Below are 18523 nucleotides of genomic sequence, written 5' to 3' on the forward strand. Positions count from 1 at the left end.
AGAAGGGATGCTCAGCACCTGAAAGCTGGTAAAGGATGGTGATGGCCTTGGAAGACATTTCCAATAGAGAAGGCAGTTGCAGCTGGGTAAAGTAGTGAGGAAGCGAGGAATGCATTTTCCTGTCGATCAAGGAGCAAGAGCAAACGTGTATGAGATGTAAGTTCTCCTGAGTTCTTATGGGAAAACAGCACAAAAATGAAGCGCATCATTTCCAAATGTGTGTTCTTTTTTGGAAATACAGCTCATTTGTTCTTTTTACCAGAACTTCAATCTAGTTCTACAGAATTACTAAAACTGGAACTCTGTAGCAAAGACAGCAGCCTTTGCTCAGTTCTAGAGGTTTAAAAATATTATCTATACTATGCATTTAATTATGTGAAAAGATTCTATCAAACTTTAGAAGATTTATTCTTCGCTATTGAGATATTTTATAAATAAAAACATGCAAAAATTCCTGGAACACAATCATGTTCAGATTGTATTCCATATACCTATAACTAATCCCATAGTATTTTCAGTTGTGTCAAACACCTTTTGCATAATTATTTTATTCCCGTTCATGCAATAAAACCCAAAATTATGCATGGCCAATGCAGATCTAAATGCAGTAGTACAAGAGATGACGTTAGCCCATTTTCACTAATGAATTTGGAAACTACTACTGGCTTTGAATCGCAAAAAATAGAGCAGACGATATCTATTATTAGGTTATCTAGACTAAACCTTTGCCAATGCCCACTGGATTTCATTTTTGTTACTTCTGAGTTACTTGGGCAATAGTCTGTCACCAGTCACTGGAGGCAATTATTCCAGCCCAGTAGTTCTCTCAGCTGAAACGTTTCTCCTGATGCTAAGTTTAACATTTTATTTTGTTGAAATTCACCCAGTTCATCTTTCATATATGCCTGAAGTGACATTATAAATCTTTTTCCATTTTAAATCTAACCAAAATAGATGATATATTGAATGTATAGTAATGAATACAGAGGGATATATTTCCACCAATTAGTTTTTGCAGCCTTTAAGTATTTTTTCCCACTTTTTTCTGCATGCCAATGGCTGGTTCACATTTCTTTGCTACTGGGCTAGTCACAACTACTGTAGCCCTCAAAATTTTATCGCTGATTTTCAGACAAAGCTGGGTAAGTGCCACTGGAGTAGAAATTAATCTGTAAAGAGATTAATTCTGTTAATCTCTAGTTAGTGACACGATGCAGCTACCAGAAGAACCACAAATACACATCCATTTGACCATCTAAAAGTTTCCCTTTGTTTTTCCTTGGCTTACCCAATTAGGTGATATGTTAATATATCTTTAATAATTTTTGAAAGACCAAACCCTGTTTCCAGTTCTTTCTCCTAGTAGCAGATTCATAAGAGGGACAATGCAGCCTAGATACTTTAGAATAACCAATGTGCAGTTTCCTTGCTTCAGTGCATCATGTCTGCTTAGAACTTTTTCTTTTTAAGCCATGTTTTTTTCCTTTGGCTTTTCAGTTGTACTATTTTGCTGTTCTTGTCTTCTTCCTGCTGTCTTAGGGACTTTCTGTTCAGGTATGATTTTCTTCCTCTTTTTTATTTGTAAAGAACTATGCCAGCAGTTCATGTCATGTGGACAGTCGCCCATTGGGAACTCATTGCACTTTCTCCCACACAGCAGTCACCAGTTGGTAATAGCTTTTGGCCACTACTGACAAAAGCTGTATAGGAGCTGCCTAAGAAGAAGTGAAAGGTTCTGTAAGACCACTCTGATGTCTTGAGCCACCGGTAAATTCCCCCAAAACACAAATCTGAAGAGACACAATATGCCAGTCACAGATACAATGGAATGTATAGTCAAAGTATGTTACCATGCTCCTCCTTCCATGTTGTACTCATGGATCATCTTCAACATAGCTGCTCATCAAGCAATTTCCTCTTATATAATTTAAATCTTTGAACAGCTGAATTCTGAAATGTCGCTTTTGTCCTTTTACATTTTACTTTATCCACTCAACCTGTTACAGGGAGCACCTAGCTTTGCAGTAGCTGCACTGACACATTTAACAGCACAATTATAGATGACTTGGTAACCACCCATTGACTAAAAATAACCTAGCAACTGAAGACACACTTAGGTATTTATACTTAGATATCCCAGAGGAACCCTTCACAGCTCCTGTAGCTGGGGAAAACATATGTATCTCACCAAATGCAGTCAGCTAGGAATCCTCAGGGGTGGGGGCGGGGGGACGTAGGGGAAGCGATAACATTGCACAGCTGAAAGATTTCCCAGACAACACTCTGCCAGCTAATCCAACTCTTATCCAACTAGCTCTGCAATTAAGGTTTCCGACTGAGAACAATGAGAGCATTATGACCTGGGGAATTTTCTAAATAGAAGAAACCCAACGCATCTGGGATTACAAAATTTAAAGCCTCAAAAAAACCAGCTCCTACACTGATGGTACTTGCAACCAGTACGGATCCAAAGGAACTAGTGCCAGTATGCATATGAGAAAATACATGAGCTGTAAATGAATGAGCTGCCAATGAGGAGGGAGCCAGGGCAGCATATCCTGTGTGAGGAACCTGCAGTGCTGAAACTCATTCTTGCCTTCCAGAGTATATGGATTATTTTATTTTTTTTATACGAGATGTACCAAGTTTTCACCCAGCCTGTTCAGGAAGAAATACCCTAATGACTGAAGAAAGAGACATCTAAATGATGTGATTAAATTTCTGTGGTACATGATTACATATGCTATGGCTGCCTATGAGTAGTTTTATATATTTGAGGGGAAAAAGTAATTTGGTATTAAATTGACAGAACCACACATGTCTTAACTGAGGACTTGAAATACTACAGTGTCTGTCTGTGCATCCTTTCCTACTCCCATTTTTTCCTGGTCTGTTTATAGCCTTCATCTATTCTTGTTTTCAAAATATGCCTTCATTCATCTAAAAAGACCCGAATAAGTAGGAATTTACATCCAGGAGAACTACTAATCTCAAAGAGAGAGTCTACAAGGTCTCAAGGGCCTTTCTACCTGCCTCCAGTTGCAAGATTATTACCTTGAAATGATAATGAAGTGTTCAAAGTCAGGTTGGACGGGGCTTTGAGCAATCTGATCTAGCAAAAGATGTCCCTGCGCACAGCAGAGGGCTTGGACTAGATGATCTTTGAAGGTCCCTTCCAACCCAAACCATTCTGTGATTGTATGAGTCTATGATAATTCAGAGAGAGCATATAACTACAGAAACTCACAGTTAAGACTGGTGAGCAAGGCATAGGCTTGAATGTTCCAACGATTACAGGGCTATTCACAAAAATCACAATGAAATTGAGAGGGTTTTTATATATTTTAAGATCATCTGGATTTTTTAACACTTCTCAAAAAACAATTGTTTACTGCTTTTTTAGAAAAAGGATTTGTGTTATAACCAGGATGCTTAAACACAGGAAATTAACGGAATTTAGTTATGATCCACAGTTTCCAGCATCAATCCCTGAGGGTTTAGCCTAAATGCACACAACTAAAATGCTGTAACATTCAGTGAATAAGTTCTTAATTGAAAATGAGACCCATGTAGAAAGCCAAGCTGAATAAGCAGTGACTCTGTGTCAAGTCACAGCAAACCTTTATAGAATGGCCAATAACAGCGTTGCATGGAAAAGTTAATACGGTAATATATTTGGGGGTTTTGTTGCTTCCTCCCACCTTAGTGGAGTGGGAAAATAAAAAAAGAAAAAAAAAGTTCAAATTCCACAGGAGTGAATTCTACAGCTGGACTGTCCCGATCATCATACTCATCACTCATACTCACTGGGAACTTAGGCAATAAGCTCTTTTACCTATAGTTTGAACTTTAACCAGAGAACTTACTTTACATTTATTTAACTGTTGACTTTCCACCTCAAAACCTGGATATCACAAAAACTGATCAGGAGCTGAAGCCAGGACACAATGGGCACTTTTAGTTCTTTCCATTAGTGATTCTTACTGTAGTAAGTAGGAAAGGGAGCTGCAGCAAAAATGGAGCATATCCCGAACAAACCAGGCACCTCCGCAGTTAGATAGAGCAGGTTCCTACCATATGAGGAAAAGACAACGACTGCCTCTGTAATGTCTGAGCACATTGTGTGATATTACTGGGGGAAGTGGTAATCTTTGGTTGCTAATAAGCTAGTGAAGGTGAAACAAATACTTTTCAGACAACTGTTAAGTGCAGATTCTTTAAAAATTATTCAAAACCTCAAATAAACAGTTGAAAATGGTTACATGCACAAAATGAACAATTATTACATTTGAAGTATAAATTAAAATGGGTTTACCACTATGGCACTCTTTTTTTTAACCCGAAAACTCCAATTTTTTCAAAAGATCTACACCTGCATCAGACTGTGACATTAAAGGAGGCCCAGAATTTTATGTATTAAGTTTCTTCTGGGTCTGTGTTCAGGACTTCATTACAAAATCTTGAATAAGAAGAAAGTGGTTTTTAGATTTGTAATCTTAAATCTTAGAACCCAAACTTGTTTGTTATTCTGAAATAGAAGCCAATAATTTTACAAGCCATTCATGTATAATATAGTCCACTAGGTTCCTGATAGTAAAGAGAAAAAAAAGTATTATCCAGTCTCTAGCTATTATTAGATATGGCCAGTTAATACTAAATGGTATAAAACATATTTTGTTCGGTAGGATGAAAATGGATTACTACAAGCTAATCTGAGATTTATTACTGGACTCTGTGGCATTAACACACTGGAGGCCCATCTATGCACACCTGGGGTGGGATAATGGCAGGAGCTGCAGATTAATGTAACCTTCCCTTGCCAGCGCAACCTATTCGTTATTTGCTTGCCTGTTTGTTTTTCCGGGAATTTTATTTCTTCTATTTACCAGGTACATCAGGCAGCCTATAGCTTACAACAGTTAACGAAGTAGCCACTGTACAGAAGCTTTTTACCAAACTTTTTGTGAAAAGCGTATTTTAAAAGGGAAAGAACCTCTTTGGTTTTGTTTTGAATTATGCTGTTCTAACAGGAACCATTTTTCTGCATGCTTACATTGTTTTAAAATAGAAAACTTTTAATTATAAGGTGAAACGGAGCATCTAAGATTTTGGCATTTAATAAAAAAGTCAGATATTAAAATAGTACCCTTGGCACGTGGGGCAGTGACAGTGCACAGCCTGAACTAACTTCTGTAAAAATCATGGAGACACTGGAGCTGATTCAGCCACATTTCAGCTGGACAAAACGTTACAAAGAGCATTATACAAACATTGTAAGAGATGGAACACCCTTCTCTACAGCAGAATGAACACTCTCCCCAGACACTGCTTAACCTTAAATAGAGAAGGAGTGAAGTGGATCACGGACCCCTCTTTGTGCCAGCTCCTGGGGGGTTTTAGCATCACCCCTGTGCTGGACTGTCCCGATCATCATACTCATCAGCAGGCTTTTGAACAAGAGACAGAAAGCTTTCTCTGATTTCGTCACTTAATGCACACTCAGTGAAAGCCCGGCACCAACACCCCATGTCCGTACTGTCCTTCATGCACAGGTTCAAGTTCACTAGCCGTTTTTAGCTGCCTGTGTCCATATATGAAAGGGGAGATGAGTCATGATAACTAATTGCTCCTGACTGAACAAGAGTATATGAGGGTAATAAATATGTAGATAGTAGAGACGATCCAGGAATTACGGCTTGAATGCAAGTTTTAGTCTTAAACTAGCATATTGGTTAAGCCGTGCCTGCAGAAACAGCTTTGACCTTAAAGTCACAGTAAAAATCTGAGTATGGTTTACCTCACCGGTATACTAATATAATGGTAATATTACAACATTACATTAGTATAATATTATACATTGAATGGCTACTATAGTAAAAGTAGACACATCAGAAATGGGTAATGATGAATTAAGGTTTTTATGTATGAATCACCACATTCAGATTAGATATTATATTTAATTTTTTTCAATGCTTGTTGCCTTTTTTTTTTTTAACACAAAAAATATTTGCTTTTGTTTAACATTTCAGAGGAAACTGGTATAGTCTATTTCATCAGTAATACACAGAATCATAGGTCAGTAACACAGTTTATAAACTATATGCTCTCAATCCATGCCATAGTGCTTTGAGAATGTGTCAACACTCAGTGATTTCCTTACCCAGCTCAAAAGCATCTTGGAAGCACCCCGGGCAATGTCTCATATACAGCCATTGAGGGTTATCCGCTCCAAAATAGCTCTTATAATCTGAATGGAAGAACCATAAATGATTCAATTGAAATCACTTCTGAAAATGCAAAAGGAAATGAACACAGAATAAACTACAACATTAGGGGGTCTAACAGCACGCACACCTGAAGATTTAGAATTGAAGACTTTGGTGTTTCCCCTTACAATTATCCTACTCTATGTAACAGCTACTTTAAGACGCTGAGAACAGTGTTCATAAAATTGACCTTCAGTGATTTTAGAAGAGCTTTTTGCATCATTTCAGATGGAAGTTAACCAAACACATCCAACTGTATCTGATTTAACTGAAAGTTAAAAGAGTCTCTCTCACCCCATCTCCTTTCTTTGAAAGGGGATAAGTATCCATATCTTCCCTATAAGAAGATATAGTATAGTGCATAGCACTTCTCTAGTTATAGCCTTCATAGTAAAAAAGTGTTAAAAAACCCCTTAAAATCTAATGCCACCAAATATTGGATCCACAAAGAGATTACTTTGTATTTGTTTTGTGTTTTGTTTTTTTTTTTCTTTATGAAGAAACAATGCCAGAAAAAAAAATTTTATTTTTTTTTTCCCCCACAGGAAACTAATGGAATTCTATAAAACCAGAACAAATCAAACTCCCCAAACACATGACAATTACTTCAAGAAATGAGGGACTAGAGAAAGACAGTATACTAACTAGAATAATTGTTATGGTTAGAAAGGATATTTTAGATTTATTTTAAATACGAACCACTTTTTGTATTGTTTTCTTCTCTTTGCCTACACATAACAGATGTTTTTTGTCCTTCCATTAGGAGACATTAGGTTTTAAATTTCTTTTTTTTTTTTTTTTCATAGTCACTTCAGAACAATATAGAGGAGATACAAGGAGCAGGTGTGTACTTTATGTAGTAAACTGAAATATTAAATAGTATGAGCAAGATAACATTTAATTCTATATTAAGGGTAGCCTGAGGGATCAGCAAGGGAGAAATTCTGTTGGTGTAAACATGTGCAACTGGCATCATTCCTAAACACATGCCATAGGTATGAAGATTTTTATCAATAATGTTGTCCTATCAAAGTGGATAGAGTCAGCATATGACCAACGACCTCCTACTATGAAAAACAAACAGCTGCAATTTGCTTTGCCATAAGGAAAAGGCCTCACCCTTTCCAGATTCTGTGCCCTGCTGCTGCTCATACAGAAAAACATCCTCAAGAAGGCAGTCATTAAAACATAGTAATGCAACTGTAATAGCTTGAGGCGATTTAACTGTTTTCTTTTCCTTTTCCAGATAGGCTGCTGAAGATGGGTATCTTCCTTTTGACAGACACAACACAGGGCAAAAAAATTTTAACAGAAATTTGAATTTTCCACTGTTTGTGGTGCTCATCTTTTTTAATTGGCTAACTATCAGAACTGAGTTTTGTAAACAGGCATCTTTTGGTTTTTTAAACTGGTTTTTTTGAACTATATTAATCTTTATAATCCCAATTATTTTTTGTGGGATGCATACAGTGTATCAAAGAGGATTAGTTTGACACAAAATGTAAAATATTTCCTATTTTTTAAGAAGATAAAGGTAATCCTTTGAATTACATTTTTTCCTGAATATTTTGGTAGAGATTTTATTGTCACTGCAGTAGCCTACTATGGAAAATATATTTGTACAGGAATTTTTTGGTAACTTTTTTACTTAAGGAATGCCTAATGAACAGAAACATGAATAAACTAAGAGCTGGAAAGACATGTTATGGTATAAAAGAATTGTGAGAAAATAATGTTTCATTAGCAATTGTTAATGACGTTTCCTCTCCTTGACTTTATTGAAATTTTTTTATTTAACCCTGCATGAAGTTATATTACAAAATCTGGAATTCTGATTAAGAATCCTCTAATACAGGTTGTGCATTTATTGACAAACTGAAAGAAAAGGTGGCTGTACGGGGTCTTTGGCTAAACCCAGAAAACAGGATACAACACGTGAGGTTGGGAGCAGCCTGATGGTTGTGAATCCAATTTAAGATTAGGAGCTGATGCTTGTAAAGTGTACTTTACTTCTTTCTTTCATTTTTAGTTCTTCTGTCCAGAATAGTAGTTATGTATATGTATAGTACAGGATAATATCAACTCTATTCAATCCCCAATACTCACAGAGAGGAAAAAAAAAAAAAAAGGACACAGCTGTCTTCTCCTGCGTTGTGAGGTAAGTCTAACCACAGCTTAAAACAATATTCAGCTTGAGGACCATTTCCACTAGCACTCACATGGGACCTTTATTAAAAGCAATCCTATCAGTACATATTCAAGCAGCAATAGTGGAGGGATGGACTTCACAGAAAACAAGCAATCCCAGGAACCTGAGATCAAACGAGGCCTGTTCTCCTCTATGTTTACAACTTGTAATTGACTGCAAGCTTTGATTTCTTATGGCTGGATAATTTTTAATGTCAATTCTCTATATTTAATACAGTAGGAGAGGACATAGTATTTATTTCCACCATTGGGACATTTATAGGGTCTCTGTCTTCTAATGATCACCTATTTTCATAAAAATTTTGAAACTTATATTTGATACTTCCTTCTCTGAGAAATTTGGTTGAACTCAGGCCCCAAATGAACAAGTTTTACATGGAAGCATAACAGATGTTTCCTGAGCCTCAAAAACTGCAGAGCCCTCTTCACTGTCCTCAGGGACTGCTCACACTCTTTTAAATCTCTTACTTCCATAATTTGTCTGCTGCCACTAGGTTCTACAAATAACGAAACAAGCCATAACAAAACAAAACCTTTTATGAAGTCTTTGCAGCACCTATTCCCCTAGGTTGGAAATCTCTCACCAACAAGACCTCTACAAAGGCCTTGGGAATATTGAATATTTTTTTTTCTTCTCCTTGGTGCCAATGCTCTGAGGCCCATATTCAGATTTTAATACTGTACAGCACTCAGCCAGGCAAATTATCAAATCAAATTACAGTGGCTTCCCAATTTACCTCCCATCAGCTCTAAAGCAATACCTTGTTAACCTGCTGTAACTGTGTTGTGTGTCTGAACTGAACACGTATGAGTGAAGGTTATATCAGAAAGAAAGGACAGACTGGAGCAGCTTTTATCCACGAGGAAAAAATAGGATAGACGTTTAAGCAAACTGTTTAACTTTAAAGGCAATTAGGCAATGGAATGACTTGCCTGAGGAGGTAGTTTAGACAATGTAATGAGAAGTGCTTAAAATAGAATAAACTATTTGCGAGACAGATACAGATGTAAATAATCCTCCATGTTTTGAAGTAGATGAATCAAGAGAGGTATCTTTTCTGTTCAAATGTCTGACTATAAAGATTCTATTCTCTTTCCTTGGGAACAGCTTTCAAACTTATGACTGTTTACACCTGTTCTGAATACTAAAGTGAAACTGCACTCCAAAAGGCAGTTTAACCTCAGTGTATCATTATAAAGTAGATTTATTCATAACAAGCATCTATGAAAAACTTCCAGCAAAAAAGTCCTTAGTCAGGGAGATGCACATTGTTGCAAAAATGGATTGTTTCTCTTAAGTGCTTATGTGGCCCCATCGCTATAGTATCCAAGCGCCTTACAAACATTAATGAATGTATTCTCACAACACCCCTGGGAGATAGAGATAGTATTATTAGCTAATGCACAAAGAGTAGCTTGTCCAAAGTCACACAGAAAGTCTGTGGCACAGCCAAGACTCAAAACTGTGATTTCCTGCCCACTGCCGTAACCATGACTATATTCTCCTGCCCATATACAGCATTTCAAAATATGTTACATATAACCTCAGATCTTTACACAGTAAGCCTTTCTGTTCAGCTGTAGATCCAATCACTGACTTAATAAATAAAAATAACTTTGTTTATCGGGAAGCTTCATTATGGCAACAAATTTGCAGGTTACCGAAACAATGACAGTTATATGGGCCATAACTGGTTCTGATATATGAGAGCAGTGAAAGAGAATTCCCTGATCGTCACATTCAGAACAGGAGGCATCATATCCAGAACATGATTTTGATACCAAAATATTTTCCTTCAGATAATGTAAAGTGTTACATTATACAGAGGAGTTTGGTTTTGAGAAAAAAAGAAAGAAAGAAAGAAGACAGGCTAGCTGTATTCCCTACATAGTTCCTTTTGGATAAACTATTTTTGTAATAAGACATATACAGTATTTTCAGTTTTAATGAGTTCAAATCTGTAGGGACAACTGCAGTAAGTGTACTCACCCCTGAATACCAGAGAACAGAAATTGGCTTATAAATTTAATATCATAATCATGAAAATAAATGATAAATATAAATATATATAATTTTGCAGTCATTTAGATTCATTGTAATGAAATCAGAGATCTGATCAAATGATAACAGAATTCTGAATCAGGAGCACAGCAACTTGTCTTTTATTTTGGCAGGGGAGGAGCACAGGCATCACATTTTTCCTCAAATGCTGAATAATTAAAAGAGAAAATAGAGGACAACCGCATAAATAATGGAAAAGGGTAGGTAGGTGTAGTAGATCACAAAGTGAATAATGATCCAAAAAATACAATACTGTTGCAACAAAGTGAAGTATAATTTTGGAATTCATTGGCAGAAACAAAAGACAAGGTAAGTAGTGTCTCCTGAACTTCACTCCTGAAGTTCCAACAACCGCACTTTTCTGTTTGTGGCTTCATGTTTTAGCAAAGATGTAGATAAATTAGACCTGGTTTTAATTAGAGCTACCAGTATAGCAAAGGGGATTTACATTAGGTGCTAACTGAAAACAGCCCAGCTATAAGGACAGTTAAATGATGGAGCAGATTATCATTGACAGGGAATCCACACCTCAACGTGTTCAAGAGCGAGTTAAGTAAGTATCCATGAGGTGTGACACTAATTCACATAAAAGGATAGACTAGATTGTGTCCTCAGATGCATTTTAGTCTAACATATATATATTATATTACTGTACAAATAGTACAAACAACTGTTCAGATCACTATTCTTCAAGAACCCCTATTCTAGAATCCCTTATTCCCTCCTTTTTCTCTCCCTCTTTCCCCCACCTCTCTTTCTCTCTTACTCTCCCTTTCTCTTTCTCCCTCCCCCATCAGCTTGCTCTCCCCCTTCCTGTCTTTCTCTCTTTCTTCCATCATCCTTTCATCCCTCCCTCTGTTGTTTCTAAATGCTTCTAAACTGACACATCCCTAGCTGAACTGGAAACTCCTTAAGTGTCTACCTTTAGCAACTTCAGCGTGTGAAGGAACATCCTATTCTGAGGGACCAGGTATCTGTTCCTGATAAGAATACATAAAGATCCAAATTTAGATAAAATGTGATTTAAATTCCTATCATACCTTCACTACAGGACCAGAAAACTGCAATGACTAGGTACTTCTGGGTAATTTTTATTATCATTTTTATTACCATTGAGTAATAGAAAAATTATGAAGATAGACTGTACATTAGCAAAATTATCAGATTAGAGAAACAGCGACTCTTGTTATTAAAGAGCTTAGGTGCTCAGTTAGGTTGCAGGAATAGCTTTTAATTTTCTCTAATTCTCCCAAGTTCACGGCAAGATGGTTTTTTTTGTCTATTCCTGTAAGCTGCCTGTTTACATGCAAAAACATACTCTGATTCAATATGATGAGTATAGATTGTTCTCGTTCATAAAAACCAAACAAATGTCACATGAAAGACAACAAACTGGTGTCCTGTACCGTCACTTTGTCTCCTTTCATTTCCTTTGAGACTGTTGAAACTGGGACTGGATGGAGATAATGGGAACTGCATTCAAATAAAACAATAATGGGATTAAATAGTTCCTAGTTCCAGGTGGGATGCAGTGTTTAAACAGTCAAATAGGACTGGAAGAAATGTTTCTAAGGAAGGACTAAAGGAAGACCTTAAACTTGGAGCACCCTCTTGGAGATATAATCCCCTCTGGGACTGCTTTGTACAAGTGAGATCAAACCATATTATCCAGTTAGAACAGGTTACTGTATTCTTCATCCTACTTTGTTCCCAGAGATAGACAGCTGATTGGGAGAAACTATTCAGTTATCTGAAATTAGACTAAAGCCATAATAATATCAACAAGTGTATTTTCACTATGTGAAATGGCAGCCTACATAGCAGCCACTAAGGAGGAGTATGGTCCCTTATACAAGCAATTCATACCCACTGGAGTACAGTTTATTAGAATGGCTGTATTTATGTGCTTTTTAGAAGTTACTGTATAAAGGATTCATTAAAAAAGTGCACCATTTGACAAGTGCAGAAGTGCACACATGGAGCAAAATCCTCACCCAAGGAGAAAATGAATCTTTGCCCTAGAATGTGGAGGAACCTGCAGGATGCTTCGCAGAAAATCTGGAAAGAAAGACTACTGAAGCTAAAAGCGGGTACCAGAGAGCCCACTTACAAGATGTTAGCAAGGGCCTCTGCTGTGAAGTTTGTGGAGTGCCTGGACAAACACTAATGAATAAAGCCACAGGAACCCCATACTGGAAACTGAAAGTTAAGCTGTTAAATATGAACACATGGAGATAGGCAAGCTGTAGGAGTCCCAGTTAGTTGTGATGGTTTAGACAATAGCACTTGTTGTTCCCCACAGGAAGATGATATCAACAAAAGAAGCTTCAGAATTGTGTCAGTTAAGAATGGATGGCTTCACTTAAAGTGGACAACCACAATCAACATAACCTGGAACGGGAATGGTGAGGACTCAGTGAACAAAAAAAAATCATAAAACATTACTTGACATTTGGTTATGAGCAGGACTGTGCTAATTTTACCAGGAGCTAACAGATTGTCAACAACAGTCTGCTGACAATAGAGAGGTAAGATCTCAGGGACTGGCACAAGCAAAGCAAATTCATTCTCTCTTGTGAAAGGTCTTACTTTCATTGCCTGCATCAATAATCTCCAGTCTAGCAAATGAATTCTAAAAGACAGTCAGAAATCTAGTTGTGGGGTGTTTTTTTCTTGGTTTGGTTTTGTTTTGTTCTGTGCCTGTGCTTGACACTCGGACTTTTTCTCAGAAAACAAGGGGTCCAATGAATGAGAAACATCTGGGGAATTACTGGCAGCTATCACATAGAAGCTCAAAGTGAAAACATGAGACCGCCTCATGTAGCCTCATTTCATGGGGAAACACAGATAATTCCCTCTAATTTAACAGAATCATAGAATCACACAATAGATGAGGTTATAAGGAACCTCTGGTGATCATCTAGTCAAATCTCCCTGATCTGAGCAGGGTCAACTGGTGATGCAGGTCACTCAGGACGGTTTCTCTCTCAGGATGTGGATCACCACAACCTTGGTGAACAACCTGTTCCACTGTTCAATCACCCTTAGCATTAAAAAAAAAATAAAGTTTTTCTTATGTTTAAATGGAATTTCTTGTATTTCAATTTATGGCCATTGTCTCTTGTCCTGTCATAATAATTTAGGCAAAACTTAACCAAAGCTTTGGCAAAATGGAAGAAATCAAAGTTGATAGTGAAACTTTATGTAAAGTCAAATTGTTGAGTCTTTCATCAAAGGCAAGATACTTCATATCACATATAGTATTAATTTCAGTGAATTAAAAAAAAAAAAACAAACCTAATTGCACTGTCCACGGTTAAAGAGTCATAATTATGTTCGTACATATGTGCAGTAATATATGTATAATGACAATAGTTCAGTCTACAGGAAGAAGTATCATAACAAAATAACTGGTGTTAATCTCAGGAAAATAACGTCTATCCAGCTGTCTCCCTGAAGGTGGTGCTACTATGTCTTGTCAGATACACTCTAAGGAAATCAATGAGTAATTCAGTCACAAGATGGGAATCTATCTGGAACCCAACAGACATAGAACTATGCATCTCGTATTCAAGAGCTAAGCACACAGACTAAACTGTTATGATCCAGTTTTCCATCTGCACCACAGTGGATGTGGACCGGAAAATAATTCAAATTGAACCAAAGAAGTAGGATAAAGAAATAATGCAATAACATGATCTTCTTCATGTTACTCCAGTTGCAACAAAAGCCACACCGTAACAGTAAGTGAAACCAAAGAAATGCTCTTAAACCTGCACATAGCATATATTTAGCTGAAGTTTTATTGTAGCCCACCCATTTTTAATTATAAGCTGATGGACTTTGTTAAATGAAAACAAATACTGAAGAAATTAAAATATATCCAAAAGAAGAAAATGAGCCCGTAGTTCAGTCTGAGAACCAGGAAAATTTATAAATAACCAGGATATTGCAAAATTATGTTGTTGGGCTAGCCATTTGCTTTCTCAGTTACATTTTGCATTCCTGGCATTTGAGTTCTCTCTGGTGTATAGGTCTATAGTTTTATGATCTTGCCTTTTGTCATTGCATGAAAAGGTTCAGTATGTGCAGGTAAGAACTTTCTTAGAAATGCAAGTGACATGCAATTGTAGGGAGCTCCAGGGAATAGCTAAACTGAAGGATAAAGACACCTCAGCCTGGTGCCTATCTGCTCCCAAACCTGCTGTGAGACCACTGGAGAAATGAGGTCAAGATTGTGAGACATTTCTGTCCTACTTATATTAGGAAAAGAAATATTTTTAAGGCTGGAATATGCAAGAGCTACATTGTTACAGAATGCAGTATATTTATTTATGGTGAGTATGTATAGTTATAGTATACTCCTGCTTTTAAAACGCAAGTTGCAGGACCATCTTAGTTTATCTGTTTCTGACCCTGCCACTATTAGAGTAAGATTTTTTTGTCCTTTGCCAAAAGTTAATAGCTTTTAGGTGTTTAGGGACTGGTGTTTAGGAATTTAATAAATATATTGTATTCAATATGGTGAGAATGAACGATTCAGATTCATAACATCTGAAGTCTGAAATCACATGACAGACAACAGTTAATTCTTTGCAGTCAGATAATGGAATTAACCAAAACAGGACCTTTGATCTATATTATTAAATATTTGCAGTTGACACTGGGTCAACATTAAACTAGAGAAGAACCATAAAACACCATTCCAGTTCATTTGTGACTGGGATCTGTATTGTCCTTGATCTACATCTTAATAAAAAGAGAAAGTGATGGCTATAGTTATCCGCAAATTAGGAAGGGATTGTTTCCTTGGAGTTAGTGATGCACTCACAAATTTCTGGAGAAAAGACTTCAGCAAATAATCATGACTATATAATGTCAAGCATTGAATGACAGCCAGAAGGACTTGGTTCCAACAAATAATACTTTTAAGTGGAGTCTTGTCCTTATTTCTGACATAGGAAACTGTTTCTAACAGAAGATGGTGACAGAAGCAACGCTGTTCAACTTAACAGTAGCATGCAATATTAGCTAACACATGTATCTACAGGCTACCATGGCAAAGATGTTTCTTCCATGGGCTTCCATGTCAAAGATGTTTCTTCCATGGGCTTCCATGTCCACAGAAATGATACTGCAGTCACCTTCATGTGAACCCTTGCAATAAGCTGAGTGGATACAGTGCTCTCACTCCAAAACTTTACATAGTATTTATGTGATATGCTCAGTATGAAAATTACACCTACCTGACTGTCTAAGAAACAGAGACTTTCAATACACTGACAAAAGCCTGAACTAAGGCAGCTAGCAGTGATTATTACTAAAATTGGAGGTTTAAGGCAACAGTGTCATCATGGTTGTCTCAAGCATGACAATTTGATATCTTGTTCATATCCTAAAAGACTGATATATTTAAGGCTAAGTCTAGATTACATCCATATCAACAGATCTCCATTTCACCACAGTAATTATGAAGAATTTTTGAAGAAATGGCTAGGTGCTCAACTTATGGAAACAGTAGCCAAGCTATGCAAGGATCAGCAGGGTTCATTTGTCAGACAGTTGAAAAATATTGTGTTCTTGTAGGATTAATTTTTTTCTCCTTCTTCTCATTGCTCTTATTTAATAAACACTTTCTTTCTTATAAAGTGCTTCTGACTTTGAACTGCAATCTCTAGCAAAACATAAGTAGTTTCAGCTTTGAAAGCCAATGTAGACAGCTATGCAGGAGCAGTCCACCACAACAGATAGCCGAGAATGTTACTGTTCTTCTAAATGTACATCCATTTTATGTTGCTTTTAAAGATAATTTCTTAGGTCTCTCTCTGCTTAGCCCAAGGATTTAAAAGTCTAGAAGACGAATAAAATAGAATTCTGTAAAATCTAATCTAGATCTTAGAGTTCTGTAAGTATGTTGCATCATTAAGATTTCTTAAACATACATGTGGCATTTTGCATAAATTCAAGTTTATCTCTGCAATGAGTGAATGGTTTTGTTTATTATTATATCAGAGAACTGACTAAGTCTGAATTTAGGTAATATATTCCTTTATGTAATGGTCAGGAATTGCAGTATTGTCTAAAATTTGAAAAGACAAAGACATGAAACTTTCATTTAGAAGGTTATAATTATGGCATATGGAAAACAACACACTATTAGAAATATTTCAACAACTAATCCTTTAATAAATAGTGATATCAACAGAGCTGCAACTTTCATTCAAGAATTTCAAATATACAAGGCCAAATTTTGTTCTAAAATCTCCTGCTGAAGCTTAAGAGAAGCCCATGGACGCAGGTACTAAGCAGAAAACCTGCTCACAGAAGGTGTGATAGATACTTATTTTAAACATTTTCAGGACAATTTGAGCTCCAACACTGATCACACTGAGCCATTTAAGGCCACAGAGAGAGCTAGTACCAGAGCTAGATTAAAATTCTTTCTGTCCCTGCACATCAAGACATCATTCCTGGTCATTAATTAGATCATTTCAGAATTATAATAAAAAAGCCTTCTTTGTCCCTATTAAGCATATCCTCACATTTATATGTGTTCAAGTACTGAATTTAGTATATATTTGTGAGAGTATTTCTCATGTTTACCTCCAGAGAGAAGTTTGCTTTTTTGAAGAGTTTGTTTGCTTGTCTTCTAAACTGAGAAACATACATCTAGCATATGAAAAATGAAAAGATCAATAGGTTTTTCAAAGCTTGCTCAAAATATCAGAGATTAAATTCCTAATGAATGAGTAAACGGGTAAGAAAAATTAGAGCAAAGTGTTAACTGCATGTATAATTCTATTGGTTTTGTTTTGTTCAATTAAAGCTTAACAGTTTGAACTTTTCATCACTGCTGAGTAACATAACAGATTAAAATCATATTGCATGACATCCCAAAACAAGGGATTTGCAGGGAAGCTGAGGACAATATCACATTATCCTATAAAGTAATAAAGCAAATTAAAGAGGGAAAAAAAAAGCCAGAGAGAGAAACAAAACAACACACCACAACTGCTGAAAGCAGGCCCATTCCTCTGTCATGTGGCTGTCCAGCAGTCACCGCCACCTGCTGCTGGCACTGGTGACACTCACTTGAGCATAGCATGGGATCCGGCATGTTTAAATGCCACCAAGGGTCTGGGAATGTTATGCAAGCACCAGAAGTCTTAGAGGAGAACAACAAGTGAAAGGGAAAGAAAATCCAAAAAAGACTGAGTGGGAAGGAAAAGGCCAGGGGAGACACAGAAATACTGGGAAAGAAAGTCAATGAGGATCCAAGCAGCAAAGGCAGAAGTGAAAGTTAAAGGTAACTCTCTCCATCTCCTTGGCATTTCTCAATCCAGTGGCATCCTCAGCTCCATTTTGCAGAGGGGGAAGCTGAGGCAAGGGGCAGCTGCTGCCAAAGGGAAAAGGCTGAGGCAGGGGAGGGCAGCCTCGGGGGAGCAGGTGCCACCATGGAGGGCTGCCTGCCTAGGAGAAGGCTTCCTTTCCTAAGCATTAAAGAAGAAACATTTAAAGCAAGGACTTTATCACAGTTCTCCTAAAGGACAGGTTTGCATGACCTCAGAGGATGTAGTGTGTTCCATAAGGAAGAAGAACACTACAAATAATTGTTTATAATCAATAAAATTTGTTATAAATGTACTTTAAAAAAACCTTTCAACTAATCCTTTCTATATAATGATTACATTCTAATCACGGCTACACTCCTCGCCCATACGTTACCATTGAAGCAACGCTTAAGTGCTGCCATGAGCTGTCCTTTCAGCACCACAACCTACCACCCCACTAGCAATTGTCGTGCTACTTAAACTCCTCCAATTAACTCCAGCAGTTAATTACCTTATGAAGCAAGAAAAGTGCTGCCATCTTTTTCAGACCCTAAAGCTAGAGGCTTAAAAGACACAAGTTAAACTAATCAAACTGAGATCTGAGTTACACATATGTAAAAGTAGGCATTTACAGTGAACTAGAAACACTGATAATT

The 18523-nt window shown here is 36.9% G+C and overlaps 1 protein-coding gene across 5 annotated transcripts in view; it reads right to left on the reverse strand.

Moving 5' to 3' along the window:
* TAFA5 (TAFA chemokine like family member 5) overlaps positions 1 to 18523 on the reverse strand; it is a 444786-nt gene that overhangs the window by 323348 nt on the left and 102915 nt on the right. For 4 of the 5 annotated variants that reach the window (XM_063323371.1, XM_063323370.1, XM_063323373.1 and 1 more), the window contains exon 2: positions 6161 to 6247. The exons of the other annotated variant lie outside the window; for it this stretch is intronic. In XM_063323371.1, the coding sequence (XP_063179441.1) occupies positions 6161 to 6247 (87 nt within the window). The remainder of the gene's footprint in view (positions 1 to 6160; positions 6248 to 18523) is intronic. 5 annotated transcript variants of the gene reach the window in all.

The sequence above is a fragment of the Chroicocephalus ridibundus genome, chromosome 1 (assembly GCF_963924245.1).
Source record: "Chroicocephalus ridibundus chromosome 1, bChrRid1.1, whole genome shotgun sequence".
In the NCBI taxonomy this organism is placed as follows: domain Eukaryota; kingdom Metazoa; phylum Chordata; class Aves; order Charadriiformes; family Laridae; genus Chroicocephalus; species Chroicocephalus ridibundus.